The 25,630-nt window shown below is 54.7% G+C and overlaps 1 protein-coding gene across 2 annotated transcripts in view; it reads right to left on the bottom strand.

Moving 5' to 3' along the window:
- The window catches only part of BCR (BCR, RhoGEF and GTPase activating protein), a 113,448-nt gene that overhangs the window by 48,031 nt on the left and 39,787 nt on the right, over positions 1-25,630 (bottom strand). Inside the window, exons 2-4 of one of the 2 annotated variants that reach the window (XM_021074056.1) lie at positions 11,260-11,423; positions 5,362-5,466; positions 4,715-4,900 (exon numbers count right to left, since the gene is read on the bottom strand). In XM_021074056.1, coding sequence (XP_020929715.1) covers positions 4,715-4,900; positions 5,362-5,466; positions 11,260-11,423 — 455 coding nt within the window. Of the gene's footprint in view, positions 1-4,714; positions 4,901-5,361; positions 5,467-5,548; positions 5,870-11,259; positions 11,424-25,630 lie in introns of those variants that run through there. The other variant, XM_021074057.1, reaches the window with a different exon arrangement.

Here is a 25,630-nt window from a genome sequence, read left to right as displayed (position 1 = left end):
TGCCAGCTGCAGGGCAGGAGGGATTTGTCTGTCCTTTGTTCAACCAAAGGTGTTAACAGAGGGTTTCCTCACACAGCCTCCTGCTCTGACAAGTGGTTGAGTACAGACTTCCTTGGGGGGGAGGTCTGTGTAGAGCCACCACCATTACTGGCCACAGGTCCCCTCCAGGGGAAGCGGGGGTACCCACCCCTCATCTTGCAGCTGTAAACCCAGGCCTGGGGAGGTCAGAGCCAGGCCTCCCACTGCGGCTGATCGGGAGTGGGAGGCCTAAGGCTTCTGCTGATCCTGGTGTTTGTTCTGTGTTGAACCTAAATTTTATTTCTACATGTATTTGCATTTATATTGAATTTTATGTTTCTTCAGATGGCAATCCCAGATGCCCTTGGCACTGTCTGGTTTTCTCCCTGTGGGGCTGCATGAAAGGCCTGGGGCACAGAAGAAAAAGTAGCAGCTGGAGGAGGCCCAGCTGGCCCCGTCCGCAATGATCACCCGGACAGGTCACTGTACCCCAGATGCCAGGTTCTCCAATACACGGTCAGACCCAGAGTCCTTTCTCACCACCACCCTCCCCTCCGCCTCCCCTGCTACTGAGCGTCTCCTGCCAACACAGAAGCCCTGCTTTAGGCACTGGCACTGAGAATCATTCAGACACAGTGCGGCTGGCTGGCAGCAGACACATGATAAATAAGTAAGGAAACATGTAACACGGCAGATGGCTGAAAGCAGAGCTGGGGATGAGAATGTGGGGCAGCAGCTTTCAATAATGTGGTCAGGGCTGCCTCTCTGAAGACGGCAGCTCTGCTGAGTCCTGAGGGGGTATCACTCCTGAATTGTGTCTCCTCGAAATCCATGTTAAAGCCCTAACCCCCGGCACCTCAGAATGCAACTGTATCTGGAGTTGCGCCTAATGAGGTGATTAGGTAAAAATGACGCCACCTGAGGAGGCCCTAATCCAGTCTGACTGGTGTCCTTATAAGAAAAGGAGACTGGGACCCAGACACAGAGGGACGGTCACATGAGGACTCAGGGAGATGCCAGCTGCCCACACACCAAGGAGAGAGGCCTCTGGAGAAACCAGCCCTGCCGGCACCTGGATCTCAGACCACCGGCCTCTAGAAGTGGGAGAAAACAGATCTCTGTTGTTTAGGCTGCCCGGGCAATGGCACAGGGTCTCTGGGAGGAGAAGCCCTTTCATTACTTCCCTGGCCCCCCATCCAGGAGCTCACAGCACCCATGTAGCTTTTACTTAAAACCGACAGCAGGACAGATGCAGATCACGTTTCCGCTGATGTGAGGCCCCAAAGGACACAGCGTCACAGCGATGGTTGGTTTCTTTCTGCCAGAAACACAGAACCTGAATATATTCCTGAAGGAACATCAGGCCCAAACCAGCCTGCACCCTTGAAAAAAAGGACAAGGTCGTGGAAGACCATCAAAGGCTGAGGAACTGGTGGGGTGGGAGGAAACTAAAGAGATGTGACTACCAGGTACATCTTGTGGCCGGGACCTGTGCCTGACGCAGGAGGAAAATGGCCACAAAGAACACAATGGCTGACTTGGAAGAAATCTGTACATGGAACTCATATTAAATAATAGTATCACATCAGTGTGAAATGTCTCCGAGAGAGGGCTGTACTGTGGGTTATGGGAGAGCGTGTCCTTATCCTTAGCAAATACATGATGAAAGTATTTAGGGGTATAAGGGCAGGCATCTACACTTTGTTCTCAAACTATGTAAGGGCACCCACACGTATGTGTATGTGTATGTGTATGTGTGTGTGTGTGGGGGGCGGTGGGTGAGTGTATACAAGGGAGAGTAAAAAAGATAAAGCAAATGTGGCAATAGGTTACAATCAGTACGTCTGGCACATGGAGTTCTTTGTGCTATTCTTGCAACAACTGAGGAAGTTTGAAACAAAAAAACCCAGAGCTGATAAAAATTCAGCCAGAAACAAAGCTCAGATAGGTGGCAGTGGGGGTTAGATAGGTGGCAGTTAACCTGTGCAGGTAGGGGAGTTCAGGCACTGTCAGGACCCGGCTTCCCAGGTATGGGGGGTGGTTCACAAGTTCCCGAGTGGTGGAGGCACAGGGGCCGGGACACCACGGGCTCCTCTGTGGTCCTAAGACCCTCCCAGCAGGGAGCTGGACCCAGCTGTGCTGATCTGGAAGGGATGTGGGCAGGGACTACGGCTGTCTGTCTGGCCCTGGGACACACACGTGAACACTCAGCATGCTGCTTCCTGGGTTCGACCTCCAACGGCAACCCCCCCCCCACACCCCATCTTCCTGCTACAACATCCCCTACATGAAGGTAGTTCAGGGAAACCAGAGAAAACTTTCCAAATTCCAGTGTTCATCGGACTATTCACATTTTTTATAACTTTCCAAGCGACTTCAGACTTCAGAGTGTTATTTGGAGAAGTCTGTGGTTGTGGTTTCTGGCCCCCACACAATTCTTCAAAGGTGGGGGGGCTTCAAGGATGGGGAGCACCTGCCTCAAAATACAGCTTCCCGCTCTCTGGTTGAGGGAAAGGGGTCCCAGAGGGAGAATCTGAACAAAAGAGGTACTTCACGCCACCTCAAATCCTTGCTCCATTGTGTCTGTTGCTCAGGGCGGTGGATAGAGGGGACCGCCAACAGGAAAGCCACACCTCAGAGCGGAACGCCAGAGCCCAGCGTTGGCCAAGACAGGCCAGCGGTGGGCCAGCTGGGCGTCTGGTGGCCCAGGAGGGCTGGGTGCTGGCCATCAGTGACCACGTGCTCTGGGCACATAGAGGGAGCCTGGTGACCTCAGCCAGTTCACCTTGGGAGGGAGACTGCTCCAGGCAGAGTGCATGTCACAGGGGGCCCAGACAACCCTGATACCAGGATTAGGGGTCTTCAGAGGGGGAGTCCTGGTCATACGGGCCTGCCCCATGCACCTGCCTTTGAGGGAGACCCAAAATGGGGTTCTAGGTGCTGGGAGGGGCCTCTCTGCTGGGCCCCCAGGGTGGCTGGGCTCTGACATCCATATGCCGCCCCCATATACCAAGCTTCCACCTAAAGAGGCTGGCTCCCTTTTTATTTTTTATTTTATTCATTTATATTTTTTCTTTTTTATGTCTTTTTCAGGGCCACACCCACGGCATATGGAGGTTCCCAGGCTAGGGGTCTAATCAGAACTGTAGTCGCCGGCCTATGCCAGAGCCGCAGCAACGCCAGATCCTTAATCCACTGAGCAAGGCCAGGGATCGAACCCTCAATCTCATGGTTCCTAGTCAGATTCGTTAACCACTGAGCCACGAAGGGAACTCCTGGCTATCTTTTTAGACCTACAAAGGTGGGGGGGCCCCTCACACATGACCCTCACACACTAGAAGACAAACGCTGATCTGGCAGCTCCTATCTGAGAGTCTTCTCCCCCAGACTCAGGTCCCTGAACCACCTCTTCTGGACAAGTTCTACCGTACCCACGCTCATTTAAGTGTGTGCCTGAGCCCGGTCCCTTCTGGGTATGGCCTGGCCGACGCCAAGGGGCCCACCAACTCCCTTCATTGGATCGATAGATCTTCCCGATCTTGCACGCTGGGCTCCTCCTGGGCCTGAGGTCAGCAAAAGGGCCAGAGAAGGCCCCTGACCTGCTCTCTCCCTACTATGAGGGGTCTTCTGCCTCTGGGACCCAAAACCACCTCTGCTGAATGGATTCCTGGCCAGCCTGAGACCTTTCTGAAATCCTTGTTCTGTCACCTGGCACCACCTGCCTTCTAGTTTTGAGTCCCCTTGGGAAGCAAACCACTCTTCCTGGGGACACAGAAACCAGCATTACAGTCTGGGCAGGCGCCCTGCCATTCCTGAGCCTCCTCACCGACACAGGGTAAAGATGGGATGCGCCTGGTAGGGCTGCCTTGGTTCAGCTGGGATGGGGACCCTGCAGGCCATCTGGAGCCCAAATGGAGTCGAACCCTCTACTGGGACCAGACGGCCTCACAGCATGAAGCTGTCCCTCAGCCCACACCCTGGTGTGGCCATCCCTGGGAACAAACTAACCCTCCTGCATTTCTCCAGCCCATCCATAGGACGAGCTCTGGTTCCTGCCAGACTGGAAGGCGCTGCTGTCAAAGTTGCCAGCATTAAATATGCCTGTAGGTTCCCAAAATAGCTGCCGCAGGAGCTGGGGCCACACATAAGGCCTGCTCTCACTACCTCTTCAGCAGGGAACCCCTGGGGACCCAAGGGCTCCTCCTCTCCTACCACCCTTTTATTGACCAGTCTTCCCTCCCCAAACCACTGTTCTCTTTCGAAAAAATTCTTGGTTGATTCCAGAGCCTTTAATTCAGAGAACTGCAAACATGAAATAAAGTACAATAACCCCCCACTGTTCCCTTCTGTGCCTGCCTCTCCAGACTCTGTGCTCCTAGTCCCCCTGCCCTAGCTCTGAGTCCTGCTCCCTGGTGAGCAGTTTCATTCTGACCAAAGGGGACCCTGGTCTCGTGCAGGAGGCGGCGGTGGCGGTGGGGGGCAACATGGGTGCTGCAGAGCCACCTTCCCCCGGCAGCCGCCTGGGGCATCCAAGGCAGCAAGAGGCCTGGGCTCCCATCCCCTCCTTCCCTCCTCCCCTCCCCTGACAGAGCCCAGGCAGCACAGGCCCACAGGTTGTCTCAGGCTCAGGGAGCAGACAGCACCCCGCCCCGTCACCCCCTGCCAGGCTGCTGCGGCCCCTCCCTAAGTCACTCACCAGCTTCTGGAAGAGGTCGCCCACACGCTGCTGGTGGCTCCACTGCTGCACACGGGGGAAGAGCCCGTCGTAGAACTCCTTGTGGATCTCATAGAGTTCAGGCACTTTGAAGAAGATGGTCTCGATCTGCTGGCTTGTCAGCACTGGTTGGGAGGTGGTGGCAGCAGCCTTCAAAGGCTTCATGGGCTGGAGGAGAAGAGGTACCAGGGATAGCGCTTGCCGCTTGTCATGTGCATTGAAGTCACGTGACACAAACATTTATTTTTATTTAATTTATTTACTTATTTATTTTTGGTTGCGCCTGCAGCATGTATAAGTTCCTGGGTCAGGGATGGAACTCGCACCATGGCAGTGAAAATGCCAGATCTTTAACTCGTGGAGTGGACAGGGAACTCCTATTTTCAAATTCCATTAACAATAAAAATTTAAAGCCAGCCTGGTTTGACACCTGAGTCTTATTACACTGGCATCCACTGCCCCCTGGGGGGGTCCAGCTCCCACAGAGACAAAAATGTCCTGACTGCCTCTCCCTAGGTAAGTCGAGGCCTCCTGGGAGGGTGGGCTGCCCCAGGCCCCAGGACCTGCAGCCTGGGACATGTCAGCAGAACTCCCTGGCCCCCCGACTCAGCCCCTACCCCGCTCCTCACCAGCAGCAGTGCCTCCAGGTGGCTCAGGTAAGTCTCCTCGCTAGCCAGGATTCCAGACAGGACCCATTTTCTCATCTCCAAGCCCTTTTCCAAGTCCAGCTCACTCTGGAGGAGAAACAGTAAAAAGTCAGCCTGGGGGTGGGTGTGGGTAGGGGGCCCCTCTCAGACAGGAAGTCGGCTTGTTCACCTGAGGACAAGCCTCCCGGAAGGTTCCAGGGAGGATTAAAGAGAGGCACGTCAGCCCCTTGCTCGTGGTCACTGCAAATTCTGTACGGTCATCCAGCAGAGCCGAGGGTCACCCTCAGTCTTGACACCGGGAAATGGGCAGTTTGGAGCTGAGCAGGGGGGCGAGGCCCCTCTCCACACCTTCTGCCCGTGACTGAGGCGTAGCTGTCCTGGAAGAGGATGAGCTGGGGGAAAGTCGGGCCCACTGCACGGCCACCCTGACTCCCTCTGTGGCGCTCCACCCCTTGCCTGGTACTTGCCTCGCTGGCGTCGGCGCTGTTACATCTGACCCTTGGACCGACCAAGCCGGGGCAGCACCGCCTCCCTCCCGGCCACAGGGGTGGGGCTGGGGGTGCTGCCACCTGCCAGGAGGACCCCCTCGCCCTGGGCTTTGGGCCTCTGTCCTTCAAACCTGCTCTTCTGAGTCTGCTATGCAGACTTACTTAGTTGGCAAGGACCTTGTTCCGGGTGGGCTATGGCCAGGTGCCCCCTCCCCACTATTAAAAGTGTTACTCATTTTCCCAAACTGCTAATGGGGCCAGGCTCTGGGCCCTCACACACCAGCAACTGGGGCTAGAGGAGTCTCTGAGGGCTGGGGGCCACCCTGTGTTTTGTGGGAGGTGAGCGTCCTTATAGCCTCTGCTCACCACATTCCAGCAGCAAGACCCCCACCTCTGGATGCAAATATCTGTAGATGGGGCCATGTGTCATCCCGTGGGGGCTGAAGTACTCCCAGTGAGAAAATGACTGAGGCTGGCTCGGATGTCATGGCGCTACCAGTTCCTGGAACTGGACCTTCCCATGCAGCCCCTCTGGGCCCTTGACCCTGCTGGCCCTTTCTACCTCCCCGGCCTGAACGTAGGAGCTTCTATAGACAGCAAGCCAGAAGGGAAGTGCCCAGGGCCAAGAGTCGGCATCTGAGGCCACCACGCCAGGCCCGCCCAGCCAGCCACACTGGCTCAAGCAACTGCCTCCTGCCCTGAGGAGACTTCACTGTAAATGGGAATGGGGGCCCCACCCCATGTTCCCCTGTCTCTGCCTTTTGCGCCTCTAGGGCCCATCCTGGATGCACTGGGACCATCGAAAAGGCTTTCTAGACCACTCTGCTCCAGGAATCTGAATTTGCACACACAAGGTACATGCAGGTGGGTCTATCCCGTGTGCACATGTGTGCACACGCACAGGGGGCAGCTGTCAGATTCTTGGCTTAGAGGCACTCCAAGGAAAGGACCCCACATCCCACACCATGGCCCCCATCTAGGCCACGACAGGCAGCAGCTCCATGAGCAGAGCCTCTGGGGCGCTGGGCCCGATCTTGAAGTTCCCTATGCCCAGCATGGTGCCTGGAACAGACAGATGCTACATGAAGATGTACAGAATAAACAAACCAATGAGAGGAGCCAGAACTCCTGACCGGGCCCAGGCCTGGCTGCACCATCATGGCCCAGGGAGCCCTTGGCTGGAAGACAAGCAGGTCTCTGGGTCCAGGACTGTGCTGGACCCTCAGTGCCACCACCATCAGCACAGATGGGCAGGGTGGGGGACCTTATTACCTCCTCTCATCTCAGGCCACAGAGGCCACATCACAAATGAAGACGCCTCGGGGAAGCAGCTCTCAGCTGGCCCTGCACATGCCTCCCACCGTGTCTGGGACAGGGTGAAAGCCTGTGCGCTCGGAACAATCCCACTACTGTGCTCTGCCGGTGGACCCGCCTGGCACAAGATGCTGTCTGCTCCCTTCTCCCGCCTCCATCACGGGCACGGTCTGGGAAGCAGGGAGGAAAATGCGCAGGCAGGATGGCGCCCAGTCCAGCTCTCCCTTCTGAAGGGCGTGGCCTGCTCAAGGCAACATCTGGGCAGCGGCCAGGGCGCCCGAACTCAGGCTAGAACCTTCTCCTGAGTCCCAAACGGGCCAGTGGTAGCAGACAGGGCAGCTTGGACACCAGCTGGCAGCCCCATCCACAGGAGAGAGGATGGGAGGAAAAGCATGGAGGAGAGAGCAAAGGGCAGGGTGGGGACCAGCAGTGTTGTTGGCTCCGCCTGGCACACGAGCCAGCTCTGGAAAGGACCCATGAATCCATTCCGTCCATGACGGGAGGAAGCCGGAGGAAAAGGGCAAGTGGAAAAAGAAGGAAAAAGGCTTCCTGCCCCTGCAGTCAGGAAGGTGGGGGAGCAACAGAAATCCTGAGGCTGAGACAAACTGGGTGTGACGATGGACTGAGGGAGGGACCGGGTGAATTGCCACCTGCTAGCTGTCAAGCCCACAGGGCACCAAGAGCAGGGGTCGGGGGGAGCTTTGCAGAGGCACCCCTACCCCACCTCACCCCCAAGAGACCTAGCCTGTTCCTGGCTGGGAGGTGGTGGCCAACACAGCTGCTGAACAGAGGACCCCTGTCTGGGGCAGGGGCAGCACCATGTGCTGGGGGCTCCTTCAGCCTGGATCCTCCATATAAAGACCCCCGCCTTCAGGGCAGGCAGGACGATCCCTGGGCATCAAGCCTCTGAGACTGTCCAGGGATGGAGACCATCACTAACCTCAGGGCTGGGAAAGCCTCCATCACCAGGATCCAGCCTACATGGCCCCCTGGGTCCTTTCCACAGTGCTCTGGGTAAGGGGGCCTGGCCTCTGCTGATTCCACCTAACCACAGAGGTGGGTATTTATGGATCAGACATGAGCCACTGAACCCCTGAATTACCGTGGAGACTTTAGGAAGGTTCTCCTGATGGCCCACTACCCAAAGGGCCCAAGCTTCGCAGCTGGGATGAGCCCCTCCCAACCCAGGTCAGGATGGAGCAGGGTAGGCTGGGACCCCTCCCCTGGTTGGTTGGGATCAGGTATCTCTGACCTCAAGACCACCACTGTGGTTGCTAGAAAGTGACATCTGTATCTTCCTCAAACCCACAATCAAAAACAAAATGGGGGGGGGTCTTACTATGCCCCTGGTGGGGAAACCAGAAGTCGGGCTGCACCCATCTCCAGAGCAACAGAGGGCACCTGCCCTGGGGCTCCAAGCACCTAACCACAGGCCTTCTGGAACAAAGGTGCACAGCCCGCCTCTGATCAAGTCGCCATCTCAGTCAGGCGCCTCCTGACACCTCTCTGGGCCAGGTGGTCTGCTGGACCGGAGCCCTCAACCCTGCAAGCAGGTGCAGCCTCTTGCTATGCACATAATGCAGCCTTCACTGGGGCGGGAGGGAGGCCCTGGTCCCGGATGGGCAGCACAGCAGATAGCACCTCAGCTGGGGCTGAAAGGTGGGGAAAGAACCCCCCCGTCAGTGTAGCAGGTGTCTGAGGGCAGGGCCTTGGGGGAGGGGGTGTGTGTCCAGGCTGCATGGGACCTGGGGCCTGAAGTGGAGTGGGGTCATGCCAGGGGGAATCCAGTCCTCACAGACAATGGACAGGGATGACTGTCCCAAGCTCAGGACTCGGCCATAAGGAAGCCTATCTGTACTGAATAAACTCATGAAGCAGGAAAAGAGGGGGACGCATCAAAAAGGCAAGGCGGCATGAAAAAATGCTCAACATCACTAATTATTAGAGAAACGCAAATCAAAACTACAATGAGGTATCACCTCACAGCGATCAGAATGGTCATCATTTTATACGTCTACAAATAACAAATGCTGGAGAGGATGTGGAGAAAAGGGAACCCTCCTGCACTATTGGGGGGAATGTAAATTGGTACAGCCACTATGGAAAACAGTATGGAGGTTCCTCAGAAAGCTAAATACAGAACTACCATATGATCTAGCAATCCCACTCTTGGGCATATATCCAGAAAAAAATATAATTCAAGAAGATATATGCACCCCTGTGTTCACTGAAGCACTATTTACAAATAGCCAAGACATGGAAACAACCTAAATGTCCATCAACAGATGAATGAATTAAGATGTGGTACATATACACAATGAAACACTACTCAGCCATAAAAAAGAACTAAATAATGCCATTTGCAGCAACATGGATGGAACTAGAGAGTCTCATAAGTCAGAAAGAGAAAGACAAATATCATATGATATCACCAATATGTGGAATCTAAAATACGGCACAAATGAATTGATCTATGGAACAGAGACAGACTCACAGACATAGAGAACAGACTTGTGGCTGCCAAGAGGGAGGGGGAAGAAGTGAGATGGACTGAAAGTTTGGGGTTAATAAATGCAAACTATTGTATCTGGATGGATAAGCAATGAAGTCCTACTGTATGGCACAGGGAAGTACATCCAATCACTTGTGATGGAACGTGATGGAAGATAATGTGAGAAAAAGAATGTGTATGACTGGCTCACTTTGCCGTATAACAGAAATTGACAGAACATAGTAAATCAAACTTTAATAAAAAAAATTAGGAGTTCCCACTGTGGCACAATGGAAACGAATCCAACTAGTATCCATGATGATGTGGGTTCAATCCCTGGCCTTACTCAGTGGGTCAAGGATCCAGCATTGCCATGAGCTGTGGTGTATGTACATCATAGATGTGGCTCAGATCCTGCATGGTTGTGGATGTGGTGTAGGCTGGCAGCTGTGTAGCTCCGATTCGACCCCTAGCCTGGGAACTTCCATGTGCCACAGGTGCAGCCTTATTAAAAAAGCCAAAAAATTTAAAAAATTAAAAAAAGAAAGGCAAGGTGGTTGGTGTTAGCCAAAGGGTTGAGAAGGCTTCAGAGGCTGTGTGGACTCAAGCAAGTCACTTTGCCTCTCTGAACCTCAGTCTTCTCATCGGTAAAATGGTGAAAATGGCTGCCTGGGTAAGAATCTGCATGAGGCAGGTGTGTGTACATTAGGGCTCTCTTCGCACCCTCCCATTTCAGGATGAGAAACCCACCCAGCACTGGGGTCTTCAGAAATCACAAAATGAGCATGAGAAGCAGTCCTGCAGCTAAGGCACGAGCCCAGCACAGAGGCTACCACAGCAAAAAAAAAATACACTTCCTATGCCTCCTCTCGGCCACAGGGAAAAGCAGAGTCCTCTTTCATTTTTTAACCTCGGGTGGCGATCAGCCAGAAACAAGCTAAGACACAGGGGGAATGTGCCTGTCCTCAGGGGCAGAAGGACCTGAAAGAGAGGTGCAACCCGACCTGGGCCCCAAAGGAAGGACCCCTTCAAGCTGGGCCCCAATGCACCTTGGAGTGCCTGCTGGCAGTGTGAGGACATTGAGCCAGGCTGGGCCGCCATTCCTGCTCTGTGACCACCTTGGCTGTGTGCCCACAAGAGAGGGCACCTGTGGGATGTGCCAGCCTATACTTTCCAGGGACCTCGGGGTCTCAGTTCCCTATTCATGGAAGTGATAGTGGGATCACTGATGACAATGAGACCTCAGGAGAAAGACCGTGGGGATGGATGCATCTCAGCAGCTCCTCTGGGAGAAGGGGGCAAGTGCGCTGGTGGAGCTCAGGGACTGGAGCCTGGGCACCACCCTGCTCAGCACCTTGCTGGGGCCACCACCCCCGGGCACGCTGATTTAGACCGCGGCCACCTTCTTGGTCTCAGCCTCCCCTTGGCTCCCTGACCTCGCTGCTCACTCACCCAGCGGGCAGCCCTTTAGCGACTGATTGGGACCACTGGCCACCCCATCAAGAGTTACCTTCCGGTGAGGACGGTAGGTTCAAGCCCAGCCCGGCCCAGCCCTGTGCTTGCCTGGCCTCCCGCCCTGGAACTCACAGATTTGGTGGACTCCAGGGTGTCCCGGCCGGCCCTGCCCTTGCTGCCAAGGTGGGGCGAGGACGAGGGTGAGTCGTCGATATAAGGCAGCCCATCCTGCTGCCGGCGCTGCTCCTCCCGGTCGGCAGCACAGCTGAACCCTGCTGGCGTTCCAAATGATGCATCTGTGTGCAGAGAAGCAGTTGTGTCAGAGACGGGGCGGGGGGGGGTGCAGGGCCATCTGCCCGGGTTGGGGGTTGGGGGGAGGTCCACGCCCCACCTGTGTCACCTACGGGTGTCAAACAGGAACCTCACGAAGGCTGACCTCACCTTCACACCGAATGGCAAGTCAGGAATGAGGAGGGCAAGGAGAGGACAAAGCAGTAGCCCGCTCCCCAGGTGACATGAGACTGGGCTTTCAAGTGCCATGAGCAGTGGGAAGGGGCTCTGAAAGGTGGACTCCAAAGGCTAGTGTCCTGGAGCTCCCACTGTGGCTCAGCAGTAACAAATCCATGAGGATGCAGGTTCGATCCCTGGCCTTGCTCAGTGGGTTAATGATCTGGTCTTGTGATGAGCTGTGGTGTAGGTCACAGATGCGGCTCAGATTACCACAGTGTTGCTGTGGCTGTGGTGTAGGCCAGCAGCTGCAGCTCTGATTCAACCCCTAGCCTGGGAACTTCCATATGCTGCAGGTGTGGCCCTAAAACAAAAAAGAACAAAAAAGATTTTTTTTAGGAGTTCCCGTAGTGGCGCAGTGGTTAACGAATCCGACTAGGAACCATGAGGTTGCGGGTTCGGTCCCTGCCCTTGCTCAGTGGGTTAACGATCCGGCGTTGCCGTGAGCTGTGATGTAGGTTGCAGACGCGGCTCGGATCCCGCGTTGCTGTGGCTCTGGCGTAGGCCGGTGGCTACAGCTCCGATTCAACCCCTAGCCTGGGAACCTCCATATGCCGTGGGAGCGGCCCAAGAAATAGCAACAGTAACAACAACAACAACAAAAAAGACAAAAAAAAAAAAAAATTTTTAAATAAAAGCGAATGCTAAGGTCCTGCTGTCAGGGACAAGCTTTGACATCTGTGGGATCAGACCTGATCCTACCATCCCAGGTGCAAGGCCAGGGAACAGGCCGCAGCCCACCTCCCGCCAAGTGTCCCAGTGAGCACAGACCGTGGCTTATCCCACACCAGGCCCCCTGCTACTCAGGACTCTCTAGCTCCAGATCTAACACCTCCTCCTCCGGGCACCTGACTCTAGTCACCCTCCTCCGGGCTGCATCACAAAACCCGCACATGCTTCTAAGTCCTTGGCCCCTCTATAGCGCTCTTCCCAGGATTGTTCTAACCAAGGGAACACCGTGTTGGGACGTCAACCTATGGGCCCAGCCCATTCCAAACCTCACGTGAGGACCTCTGGATTCCTTCCCAAGAGTACCCTCTGCCCTGGGATTTCTGAGAGGTCAATCCCGACTGGGTTAAGTCACTTCACCATGACTCACTGGCAGGCAGCCCAAGGTTATAGCACAGGAGGCCCCAGGGCAGTCAGCCACAAGGGTTTACAATTTCTGCCACCAAACACGCCCACTCTGGGGCTCAGGCTCCAGGTGCTGGTGGACACCCGGCCTGCTCGCTGAGGCCAGGTAGGCACAGGGCCACTCTCGGGCTTCTGGAGCCTGAAACAGAACTGTTCTCAGTTCCTTCCACTGGGCAGCTGGGAGGAGCTGTGGCTGGAGTGGTCAGGTGCTCACTGAAGGCTAAGACCGCCCACCAAGCTGCAGGTGCCTGTGTGGCCAAAGTCCCTCCCACGCCTCTGCCTCACCCTGTTCCTCCACCTCCGGTCCCAGCATGTCACGTGTCTTTTAACAGGTGTCCTTAGCCCAGGCTACACGTCAGCATCACCTGGGGAGCTTCGAAAACATAACATAGGCGGGCCCAAGACAGACCAACTGAATCAGATGCCTGGGGTGGCCTAGGCCCAGGTGGCTTACAGGGGGTTCCCGGGGGCTCCAGCAAGCAGCCAGGGCAGAGACCGGCTGTACTCCCCCATCTGGCTGGCTCTGTGTTGGCTGCCATGCCCGCCCACCCACATCCCTGGTGTCTGCACACAGGTGCCAGATGCTAAGGACAGGTTGGGTTCAGCCGGTGTGTGTCCCATGGGAGGGTCCTGGCAGAGGCTAGTTCTAGGTTGAGAAGAGCGGACAGGTGGAGGACCCCGAGAGCTGCACAGAGCCACCTGGTACCTCTTAGTCTTGTGGACCCTTAATGAACCATCACGGAGGCTTTAGGTACCAAGATCACTGTATAGGGTTATCACTGCTCAGAGCCCCTGGACTTTCGGTTTTGTATTGTCTTTGCAGGACAGGCTACGGCCAGGTTCTGCCTCCTCCTCCCAAGAATTAGCAAAGGGGCTTAACTAGTTCTCACTCCACCTCCCTGAGGATGGCTGGGGAGTGTCAATTGTGCTAAAAAGCACAAAACCCTGTTCATGCAGAGTCTTAACTCTATACCCTACCCCCAAAATGGGCCTGACTCCAGCTTCCACTTCCTTTTGGAGAACCAGATTTTTCTTTTTAAGTAAAATAAATACGAATCCCTCTCATCCTAAATCATAGCAGCCCCTACTCGAAACTTGCCAACTGTGGAGCTGCTTCCCAAGGTGGGGAGGCGCAGGCAGAAGGCTTCTTCTATCAAGGCTTCGCTCCTGGTGACCCTGAATGGTCCTCCTGGGCCCAGGGCTCTTTCCACTGGTCCTGCACCCAGGATTCGTCCTTCTGGTGGGACAGGTGAGCCAGCTCTAAGCTGTGGTGGGAATTTCTTAGAAGCGAGAGGTTCTGGTCCTGCCTGTGTGGCTGCGCACCTGAGGTAGTGCAGGTCACCTCAGCCATCCTTGACTCAGCTTTCCTGACTTAAAATTGGGCTGTGAACTAGATTGTGGGTTGAGGCTTTCTTAGCTCTAAATCTTTGGGGCGGTGGGCTGTGCCCTCTCCACCTCCTTCAACAGTTCCCATTCTCTGCCCCCTCAACCCCGACCCAACTTTTACGTTAGCTTGGGAATCACCAGCGTCCACGTATCTTGTCTGATAAACTTTTCTTTTTTTTTTTTTTAATAACGATATTTAAAAAGTCAACATGTTCCTTATCACCTGGAAGAACCCCTGATTTCCAGGCCTTGATGACACTGAGCTCATGTCCAAGGTCAAATCAAGACTGAGGAAGTCCCTGTGAGAACCTTGGGGCAGGCTCAGGGCTCCAGGGCTCACCCCTAGAAGGGGAAACCACATTCAGAAACCACATGCTGATTCAAGGACATCTAGGCTAAAACCTGTGCAAAACCAAGCGGTCGGTGGCCAGTGTGATGTGGGACCATTGGCTTCAACATGGATGCCTCACCCGGACCAGGTGAGACAAGGGGCCAGGTCTGCAGCCTGGCTCCTTGCGATCACGTGAGGCTCCCTGGCAAGTGAAAATCCAGCCGGCTTCCCACTTTGCACACATTTCCCCAAACTGACATCTGAGGAACTGATGCTTTTAAATCTGGGTACTTGGCAGCCAGCCACCCCTCCCACATTAGGCCCAAGGGCTCACTCTGCTGTCTTGCAAACCTGGACCTGTCACCCCTCACTTGGCCAATTGAGCCAGGCTGCTCCAATGCAAGTGTGATGGGCGGGAGGAAAGTCTCAACTTCCTCATCCCCTTCCAACCAGCACATGGGCACCTGCCTTTCTCTCATACTGAGGGGGTGGGGGGAAAGTTTTCACACCCCAGGTCCCTACCTCATACAGGTCCCCTTCCTCCTGAGCACAAGGAACATTATTTGGGGATTTTGAAAGTCTCCCCAGAACAAAAGCAAAGCAGCAAAGAGGCCTTGCTCCCCTTTCCTCTGCCAGGAATGCCCAGTGCCACCTAGGGCACCATCGGGGGCCCAGGTAGCTTCAGCAGCCGGGTACTTCCTGCAAAGCTCTACCCAAAGCTGAAGCTAAATACAGGAAATCAGCGGGTGTGAGCCTGGGATCCCTCAGCTCCCAGAGCCTCAGGGAGATGAAGGCAGATCAACTGAACAGCTCACCAGCAGGAGAGGGAGGGGGAGGAAGGGGAGGGGAGAGGGAGGCTGAGTCACAGCTCCAGGCTTAGTGTGGAAAAGGGATTGCACAGTGAAATCTGAAACCTCTTCTCCAGGCAACTCAGCTGGCAGCTCCCAGACTAGCACTCTGCCAATCTAAAATTTACTCTCTGAGGCAAGGAAAAAAAGGAAGCCCATAGCACCCACTCCCTCCAAAAAGGTAGGAGGAATAAGTCCGGGGGGCGGGAGGGGGAGGGGTGTAGGTGTGTGTATGTGTGTGAGTGTGTGTGTGTGTGTGTGTGTGTGTCCAGACAATGCCCAGGTCACCTCCTTTCCTTACACCTCAAAGACAACACTGGTTAAAAAAAATCCTTCAAAGCATAAAACAGAATTACTTGATGATCCAGCAGTCCCACTCCTGGGTATATACTCAAAGGAATTGAAAGCAGGAACTAGAACAGATATTCACAGCAGTGTATTCACAGCGGCCAAATGGCGGAAGCAACCCACCTGTCCATCAGCTGATGGATAAACAAAACGTGGCCTATCCATACAAAGGAATGTCACTCAGCCTTAGAAACAAAGGTCATTCCAGTACAGGCTGCAACAAGATGGGCCCAAGGACATTATGCTCAGAGAAACGGGCCTGTCACAGGACAAATTTACTCCGACTGCACACATATGAGGTCCCTAAACAGTCCAATTCATAGACACAGAAAGCAAAACACAGGTTACCAGGAGCTGAGGGTAGAAGGGAATGAACTTACTGATTGATGAGGGCAGAGTTTGGGTTCAGGAAGCAGAAAAAAGTTCTAGAGATGGATTGCGGGGATGGTTGCACAACTTGGTCAACATCCTGAAAGCCACCGAGCTGTACTGGTAGTGATTAGACTGGCTCACTTTATGTTTGGTAGGTTTCAGCCAACACACACTCATTCCTGAGGCCCCTCCCCCACGTGGCAATGCTGGGGTGGCTGTGCTGGGGGGAGCGGCCATCACATCTGAAATTAAGCACAGAAGCACAGACTCGAAACTTCCTCAGATGTGTTCCTTGAGGTGTTGAGAGAGCACTGGGTGATAGGTACCCTGGCTTCCCTCCATCTTCCACCTGGGCACTTGTTTAACAATAACGGCAATAAAGAGAGCCTGGTGCTCTCCCTACATAATCCCTGGAGGAGCCCCTGGCATCACGCCGCCTGACTAGCTGACTTGGCACAGCCGCATGCTGGTTCCCAGCCACCCTCTGCTCTTTGAGTTCACACACCCCTTCCTGGGCCTCTTCCTGTCCACTTGCACCCTCCTGACCCAGGCTGGATGGGACCCATGCCAGCTGGGTTCCTGAGGGCACAGAATCTGGTCTACCACAGATCATACCCAGGGAACCACATGATATGTGCCTGCAGCCCCAGTCGCCGTCCTCCTTGCCCGCGGAGAGCCACACCAACCACACCTGCCAGGAAAGCACCAGTGCCCCCCGACCAGCCTCAGTCCCTCAGCTCCTCAGGGGGCCTCCAGGAACCTCGACCCTCCCCCCTCCCTTCTCGATTTCCACTGCTGCAGAGCAGGGAGTGAGAGCCCCTCTGAGGCCTCTGTCTGGGACCCATTGCAGGGCTCCCAGGAAACATGGGCAGAACGGAGCTGGGACCACTGGCTGCTTGTCTCCTGGGAGCAGCCAAGCAGGGTGGCCCTCCTGGACCAAATGCCGGGAGCGGGGGCGGTAGGGGGAGCAGTTCTTGTCTTCGGTTGCCTTGCTGCCCCCACATCCAGCTCCTGTCCCATCCTCTGGCCAGCGTGCCCCAGGCGAAGTCCAAAGCAGGCCCTCAGGAGGAACAAAGGTTATGCTCTCAGCCCTCCCCACCCAGAACGACAAGGGACAGTAGAGAGGCCAAGAGAGCAGTTCAATCTCGCAGAAGGACCCAGGCAGCAGTGTGGTCTCCCCTCCCTATTCACACCACCAGCAAAGGGCTGGGCTGTATTTATTTACAAAGGCAAAAGCAGATCAAACACCACCTTCCTTCTGGTGGCTCAGCCAGCTGCAGCGGGACGCTGGCAGGGAGCCCCCACTGCACTGTATCTGTAGAAACCTCTTCCTCTTCCTGGGCTCCCCGACTTCCTCTCTCAGCCCTGCAGCCCTCCTGGTCAGTGGTGGTGGTGGTGCAGGGCTGGATCTTTTACAGACAGTAGGTCACATTGTGGGGTAAGGGTGGGTAGTCCAGCCAGAGAGGCACTGCCCTCTGGGAGAGGCTCAGAACACCAAGCTGAGGGGGAGGTTCAAGTCTCACCGAAGGCCTACAGGCTCTGTGGGACAGAGCCAGCTCCAGACACCACACTATCCTCAGCTTTGAGCCCACCCCCCAATGCCCTGTGTGCTGAGAACGGAGTCTATCCACAGGATGGGCCACTGATCCTGGGGCTCAGTGTCTAAGAGGCTGGCTCCTTTGTTTGTAGCAGAACTTCAGCTACTGGTGGGGAATGTCTGTAGTACTTCGGTGAATTTAGTTTCCCAAATAGTGGAAAAGCCTCAAAGCTTTGATGCACATTTTGAGGCAAAACACCTGCCAATCTTTGGCCAGCAGTGCCTCCGGGCCAGGCACAGGGCTGGCCATCCACCCACACCATCTCATTGATTCCCCTTCTCCCCTTAGGGGGCGGGAACTCCCGGATGCCTATTTTTCAGACAGGGTAACTGAGTCTCCAAGAGAGGAACCACGCCCAGGTCCGCTTGTGTGACCTGCCTAAACTGGTGACTTTCCAAACACATTTCAAAGAAAAGATATTTTTAAAAAGCCGAGCTGGGGGAGTTCCCGTCATGGCGCAGTGGTTAACAAATCCAACTAGGAACCATGAGGTTGCAGGTTCAATCCCTGGCCTTGCTCAGTAGGTTAAGGATCTGGCGTTGCCGTGACCTGTGGTGTAGGTTGCAGAGTGGTTCGGATCCTGAGTTGCTGTGGCTCTGGCATAGGCCGGCGGCTACGGCTCCTATTAGACCCCTAGCCTGGGAATCTCCATATGTCGCGGGAGCGGCCCTAGAAAAGGCAAAAAGACAGAAAAAAGAAAAGAAAAAAAAAGCCGAGCTGATAACCATATGACCCAGCAGTTCCCCTCCTAGGTACGTAACTTCAGAAGATGAAAACAGGTGTTCAAACCAAAACATGCACCAGAATGTTTCAAAGAGCAGTCTCTTTCACAACAGTTCACAATAGCCAAAAGGTAAAATAACTCAAATGTCCATCAGCTGATGAATGGATAAACAAACTGATAAAGCAAAGGGGTCTGTCCATACAGGGGAATATTATTCGGCCTTAGGAAGGAAGGAAGTGCTAACAAAGGCTACAACATGGATAAACCCCTGAACACCATGTCCAGAAGGTGGTCCCCCAAGACTGCATACTGTCTGATGCTGTGTATAGACTGGAGGTCCTCAGTGAGTAGATTTCCTTTTGAGATGAAAATGTCTGGGAACAGAGGCAGGGGTTACACAACCCTGTGTGACACTGGGTTGTTCACTCCCCCCCCCTCTGCACTTTTTAGGGCCACACCTGAAGCATATGGAAATTCCCAGGCTAGGGGTCAATTTGGAGCTGTAGCTGCCAGCCACAGCAATCCCAGATCGGAACCACATCTGTGACTGCAGCTCTCAGGAACACCACTGAGTGAGGCCAGGGATTGAACTTGCTTCCTCATGGATACTAGTCAGGTTCTTAACCCTCTGAGCCACAATGGAAACTCCTGAATTGGTCACTTTAAAATGCTTTGTTTTCTGTTCTATAATTTCATCACAATACAAAACAGAATGAAACAGACCCAATTTCCCCTCTTAAACAGGGAACTTGGAACAAAATCCAGCTGTTTCCTGAGGACCCAGAGCATCACTCTGGACCAAAGTCAGTGCAACCTGGCACCATAATTCCAAGCCCTGCACGGGTGAGGAGAGGCTAGTGTGCTTTCTGAGCTCTTGGGGGAATGTGGGTGGTTTTTCTGTTTCCTCTTCTGCCGTCAGTCTGGCAGCTGTCCCCTCTTGCACCAGGGGGATCCAAAACCTTTATGTCTAGACGGCCTTCCACCTAGTCAGCCGCTGCACACTGGTGAGAGGCCTGTCATCTGAGCCTGTGGGTCTGGGGGAGAAGAAGGGGCAGGGAGGGTGCCCCAGGATCCCGGACCCCGACAATGACATCACCAGGCCAGCATGGCAAGTCCCAGATGCCCGGGCAGGGGGAAGTTACAGTTCAGACAAGCATGTGCCACATGGAAGGCCCTGAGGTTGGTCAAGTCCCCAATGGGCAAGGAAAATGCAGTCAGAGAGGGCGCAAGCCAGCCTGGCTCTGTGAGCACCCCCAGATGCCCTGACCCAGGCCAAGCTCTCCTGGGGAGATGGCCAACCAACACGGTGGCTCTCACAGCCCCTCCCACCAGGCTTTGGGTGCCAGGTGGTTGGAGACCCAATCACCATGAAGTCAACTTTGCTGGGGACTTTGGGCATTAAAGCCTGCATGCCCCCTGCACGGGCAGATGAGACCCCTCCCCAGTCAGCACTATCAAAGGACTTTCTTCTGTTTCCAAGGACCCACTTGTACTGACGGCTCCGATATCCTCGGGAAGGGAAAGGTCACGTGCCCTGGGGCTAGGGCCGGAGCAGGCTTGTGCCAGGGCGGACAGGTGGAGGCTGGAGCACCAGCTGGGAAGTACCACAGACTCCCAGGCTGGGAGGAGATTATTACTCAGCACCAGCACAACTGCGACCACAGGGCTCGGGAAGGTTTCTCTGAGGCAATTTGGCTTCAGACAATCAAACCGGTACATTTCTGGAGTGTCCAACATTCATCCAAGATGTACAGCACCACTCGTTCACACTGGGCCCCGAGCCAGGTGCAAGATGGTGAGCAATGCAGACACTGCTCCACCCCGGGAGCCAGCAGGATCCCAGGAGCCATGTGACACATGCACCACAGCAAGGCCACCAACGAGGGATGCAGAGACTGTCTCCCCAAGGAAGTGACCACAGAGCCAAGACTTGACAGGATGAGAGGGGCAGGCGCTGGCTCCCCCCAGAACACGAGGTGGGAAAGAGAGAAGAGGAAAAGGCCATGTGAGGATGCAGGCAGAGACTGCAATGACACGGCCACAAGTCGGAGAAGGCACGGGGTCACCAAGAGTGAAACAGCAAGGAAGGGTTTCCCTGGAGCCTCCAGAGAGGGCACGGCCCTATTGCAACCTGACGCTGGACTTCTGCCCCTAGCACTGGTGAGGACGCACATGCGCTGTTAAAGACTCTGAGTTTGCAGTCATTTGTTACGGCAGCTCCAGGAGACTGACACGGACACAGCCCGTGGCCTGGATGTGGTGCCATGGAGTCAGAGAAGACACACTGGTCCAGGAGATCCAAGAGGGGCTTGACAGAGGCGAGGTCTATGCAAGACAGGAGAGCAACTGAGCCTTGACCCGGCAGAGATCCCCCTTGGGGGGGGGGGCTCCAAGGGCACCTGCTTGGGAAGACTGGGAGGGTGATATGATGGGAAGACAATGAAGGGGGCAGGAGCCCTTCTGTAGGAGCCGTGGGCTGTAGGACAGGGACTCAGGGCTTCAGCTGGGAGGGATCGGGGCTGCAAAAGTCTGGAATAAGAGTGAGCCCCTAGACAGGCAACGCTGGTGGCACGTCTGAGAGTGGTGCTGGAGGTAGGTGCTGCCAGAGGCTTCTGTGATGGTCACTCCAGGTGAATGGGTAGAGGTTGGTTTCAGTAAGAATGGACAAACAATGCACGGGGCCAGGCCAAGGGGCTTGGGTGGACAGCAAAGTGGATGCTGGGCTCCCAGCACCCGAGGCTGAGACTTGGCTGCAGGGCACTGGCCAGCAGACCCACTGGGAGGTGGTGAAGGCGACAGACGGGGCAGCAGTAGGGTCTGTGGGCAGAGGGGAAGCGTGGCAGGGGAGCCTGCATCATGGTCCCTCTGGGCTCCCAAGGTGCTTGGCCAGGAGCTGGGACACGGTCACTGTACTGCTGCGGGTTCCCCCTCCCGGTCCACCCCCACCCCAGAGAGGAAACACAGAACATAAGAGAGAAAGATGGCAGGAAGGAAGGGCTCCCAATCTGGTGCTCATCTTATGCAGCCCAGGCCAGGCCCAGCCACAGAAGGGCATTCATCAGCAAGACTGGAAGGCAGATGACCCACTACACCCCCTCCACTCGGGCCTCAGCACTGCCCCTCCTGAAGGAAGCCCTGGGAGGGGCGGGAGGGAGGCACATGTACACCAGTTCACAGCCACACATTTCCAATGGCCGAAAGGTAGGGGCCACCCACACTCTATCAGCAGAGGAATGGATGAGCCAAGCGTGGTCCAGCCATAAAACAGACCATCACTCAGCCTTGAAAAAGGAGGTTCTGCTCTATGTAAGACGTGGATGAGACTTGAAGACATTATGTAAGTGAGATCAGCCAGTCACCAAGGACAGATGCTGTAAGATCCACCAGGTTATGTGAAGACGTCAGGTTGCTTGGGCTGTCACTACAAAACCCCACAGACTGAGTGCCTTAAACAACAGAAACAAGCTTCATGGTTCTAGAAGCTCTGGAGCGAGCCTTCCTCCTGTGAGTAGAGCCTGTGTCCTCCTGTGTGTCCTTACCGTGTTCCCTCCTGGCCCTATCTGGGTGCCTATTAGGAGATGGAGAGTGTATTCTTTGCTGTCTCTGGATAAGGGCACTGACCCCAGCTTGAGGTCTTGACCCTCATGACCCCATCTTACCCTACTCAGCTCCCATCCACAAATATCACACTGGGAGTTAAGGGCATCCACAAATTAACTTTAGGGGAACACAGACATTCGGTCCACGACATATATGGTAGCCAGGGCGGGCAAAGTCAGAGACAGAAGATAGGGGGTGGGGCCAGGGGCTCCAGGGAGGGAGCAGGGAGTGATTGTTTAGTAAGAACGGAATTTCTGTTTGGGAAGATGAAAAAGATCTGGAGATGGACAGTGGTGCTGACCGCACAACAGTGTGAATGTAATTAATGTTAACACTGAACCATACACTAAAAAATGGTTAAGGTGGTAATTTTCATGCTATGTATATTTTAACACATACATAGCATTAAGTTTGGAAATTTAAAGAACAAAAGAAGTGCAGTGTTATGGGTTGCACTATATCCCCCAGATTCATATGCTGAGGTCCTAACCCGCAGTAATCAGAATGCAGCCTTCTTTGGAGATAGGGTCTTTACCAAGTTAAAATGAGGCCGTTGGGCTGGGCCATAATCCAGCATGACTGTGCTTGGAAAAGGGAAATTTGCAGACAGACTGGCACATAGTGAGAATGTCCCATGAACATGAAGACAGCCATCTACAAACATGGGGAGAGGCCTGAATAGACCCCCTTGTAGCCTGAGAAGGAAGCCAGCCTGTGGACGGAGCTAGTAGATGACAGACATCTGTTGTGTGAACCACCCCGTCTGTGGTTGTCCCACTGCCCTAGTAAACTCGCACACACAGCGAGTGCAGACCAGACACCAGCACCGAGGAGCCGCTTCTCAACCCACATGGACAATCAAGGAGGTGGGACCCTGGCTTCTGGGTGCCACCCTTGCTCAGATGGCCTGAAAGGAAGAAGAGAGTGGCCACTGAACCCCATGCAGTCAGAGGGCAACGCCCAGCCCTAGCCTCTCACCCATAACTGTGTTCTCCTGTGTCCTTGCCATGGCCACCCAACAGCCACTCAACACATCGGTGCCCCCCAGGCCCTCCCTCACCCAATGTCACTTGGAAGCTAAGTACCTGCAGACATGCCCCAGATGCTCCTACTTAGGAACTGGCCAGCATGGGGAACTACGTCCAATCTCTTGTGATGCAACATCATGGAAAATAAATATTAGAAAAAGAATGTGTGTACATATGTATGACCGGGTCACTTTGCTGTATAGCAGAAACTGACACATTGTAAATCAACTAAACTTTAACTTAAAAAAAAAAAAAAAAAGAACAGGCTGGAACCACCTTGAATCATGTGACTATACAAGTTATGAGGCCCATTCTTCTTTTTTTTATTTTTGCTTTTTAGGGCCGCACCGGCGGCATAGAGGTTCCCACGCTAGGGGTCGAATCAGAGCTGTAGCCACTGGCCTATGCCATAGTCACAGCAATGCCTGATCCAAGCTGCATCTGCAATCTACACCACAGCTCACGGCAACACCAGATCGCTGACCCACTGTGCAAGGCCAGGGATCAAAGCTGCGTCCCCATGGATGCTAGTCAGATTCGTTTCTGCTGAGCCACGACAGGAACTCCCATGAGGCCCATTCTGACCCGTGCTCTGTACAGGCAGCCTGTGAGCCCACTATGGGCTGAAAGTCTGTGTCCCACCCCTATTCATACGCTGCAGCCCTAAGGGCCAAGGAGATGGTATTGGAGGTGGGGCCTTCAGGTTAACTACGTGTAGGCAAGGTCATAAGAGTGGGGCCCCCACAATGGGATTAGTGTCCTTACATGAGGAGGACAACCAGGCTTCACGTGCTCTCTGCCACATAAGGACACAGTGAGATGACAAACAACTGCAGGCCAGGAAGAGAGTCCTCACCAGGAACCAAACCGGCCTGCACCTTGATCTTGGACTTTGAGATCCTGCACTTCCTGGTTTGTTCCTTGACCTCTGACATCTCAAATTCTGGTGCAAAATACCAGATATGACCCCCTTGCCCCAGCCACTCTGAGTTCAGACCCAGGGTACATGAAATTGGGGGTCCAGCTCAGGTGTGGCTAAACCTGTAACACTCCAGGAGGTGGCCCGGCTGGGCAGACCAGCCTGTGGGGACTTCGCCTTGCAACTCAAGGCTCAACCCTGGGGCTCAGGACACAATGTTCCCACTTCTAAAGCTTCTGGGCACAGGCATCTCACAAGGGCCAGGAACTTACCTGTCCTGAACCTACGGATTCAGAAAAGGAAACACAATACCCTCAGTTCCCAGCCTCTCCCTGCCTGACCTCTGGGGCCTCCTCCAATCATGCCTGCGGGAAAGAGATGACAGACAAGCCGGGATCCCGGGTCCAGCAGGTTGCTTTCATCTCTCCACATTCCCACCAGTGAAATGGGGATAATGACACTCCACCCACACACCCTGTGGGTGACAAGCAGGCCACCGGGGGCGCCCCAGCCAGAGTGGGAAAGCGTCAAGAAGCATAAGCATCATTTATCATAATTACCGGAAGCCTCGGCTATTCATGCGGCCCAGCCTGTGACAGCTGCCAGTGCTGTGTCCCAGAAAACCATCCCATATCCTCCTGCCGACTTCGCTTGGCACGCTTGGCTCTGCTCTCCACAGCCACGTCAGGCTGCAGGCTCCACTGTGGGAAATGAGGCAGGGCCCATGCGCCTGTGGCAGCCGGGAGCCATGTGTCAGTAAGGCCCATGACACCTGTTGGGGCTGCTGTGGGTCAGGGGTGACCCTGTCCCTCTGGTCCACCCAAGAGCCAGTTCACTCCACCCCGATCAGAGGAAGGAAAGGTACTACCCCCCACATACCCCCAGGCCTCAGGGTCTCTGGAGCACAGGGTCTGGCAAATAGCTGAGAAACCATGCAGGGAACTAGCAAGCAAGGATCTCCCTTCAGATGAAGAGGAGATGGAGGACTGGCCTCAGCCCTGGACCTGAAACTTGAAACTGTCATGTGGGAATTACCACCTCTGGTGATAATCCCAGTTGTCATCATACTGTGACAGCTTGGTCCAGCTCCATGGCTTACTTTCCAGTCAACCAGCTCCTATCCCGCTTCTCCAGCCTGTGGGAGGAGGGGACTCACTTAGACAGGCTACCTCTGGCAGGAATAGCTGCCAGACCCCCACTCGGGGCTCCAACCTGACCCTGCCAGGCAAACCAGAGAGCAGGTCCCCATGGGGTCCAGGATATTGGTTTTTGAAAGCACCATCTGGGAAAAACAAACTTTCAAGAGATCCTCAAAAAAAAAAAAAAAAAAAAAAAAAGGGTGTGTGTGGGGGAGTTCCCATCGTGGCTCAGCAGAAACAAATCTGACTAGCACCCATGAGGATGTAGGTTCGATCCCTGGCCTCGTTCAGTGGATCCAGCATTGCAGTGAGCTGTGGAGTAGGTTGCAGATGTGGTTCGGATCTGGTGTGGCTGTGGCTGTGGTGTAGGCCAGCACCTACAGCTCTGATTCAACCCCTAGTCTGGGAACCTCCATATGCTGAGGGTGCGGCCCTAAAAAGATTTTTAAAAAAATGAGAGAGCGCCTCCATCCATGATGGGGCAGTGTGGCCCACTGGGCCCATCAGGTACAGATGGACTAGAAGAGGTCCTTCCTCCAGAATCATGGGATCCAGCAAAGACCAGGCAT

The sequence above is a fragment of the Sus scrofa genome, chromosome 14 (assembly GCF_000003025.6).
Source record: "Sus scrofa isolate TJ Tabasco breed Duroc chromosome 14, Sscrofa11.1, whole genome shotgun sequence".
Classification (NCBI taxonomy): Eukaryota; Metazoa; Chordata; class Mammalia; order Artiodactyla; family Suidae; genus Sus; species Sus scrofa.
Note: the sequence above shows the minus strand (reverse complement) of the source record. Positions and strands in the feature narration are given on the sequence as shown.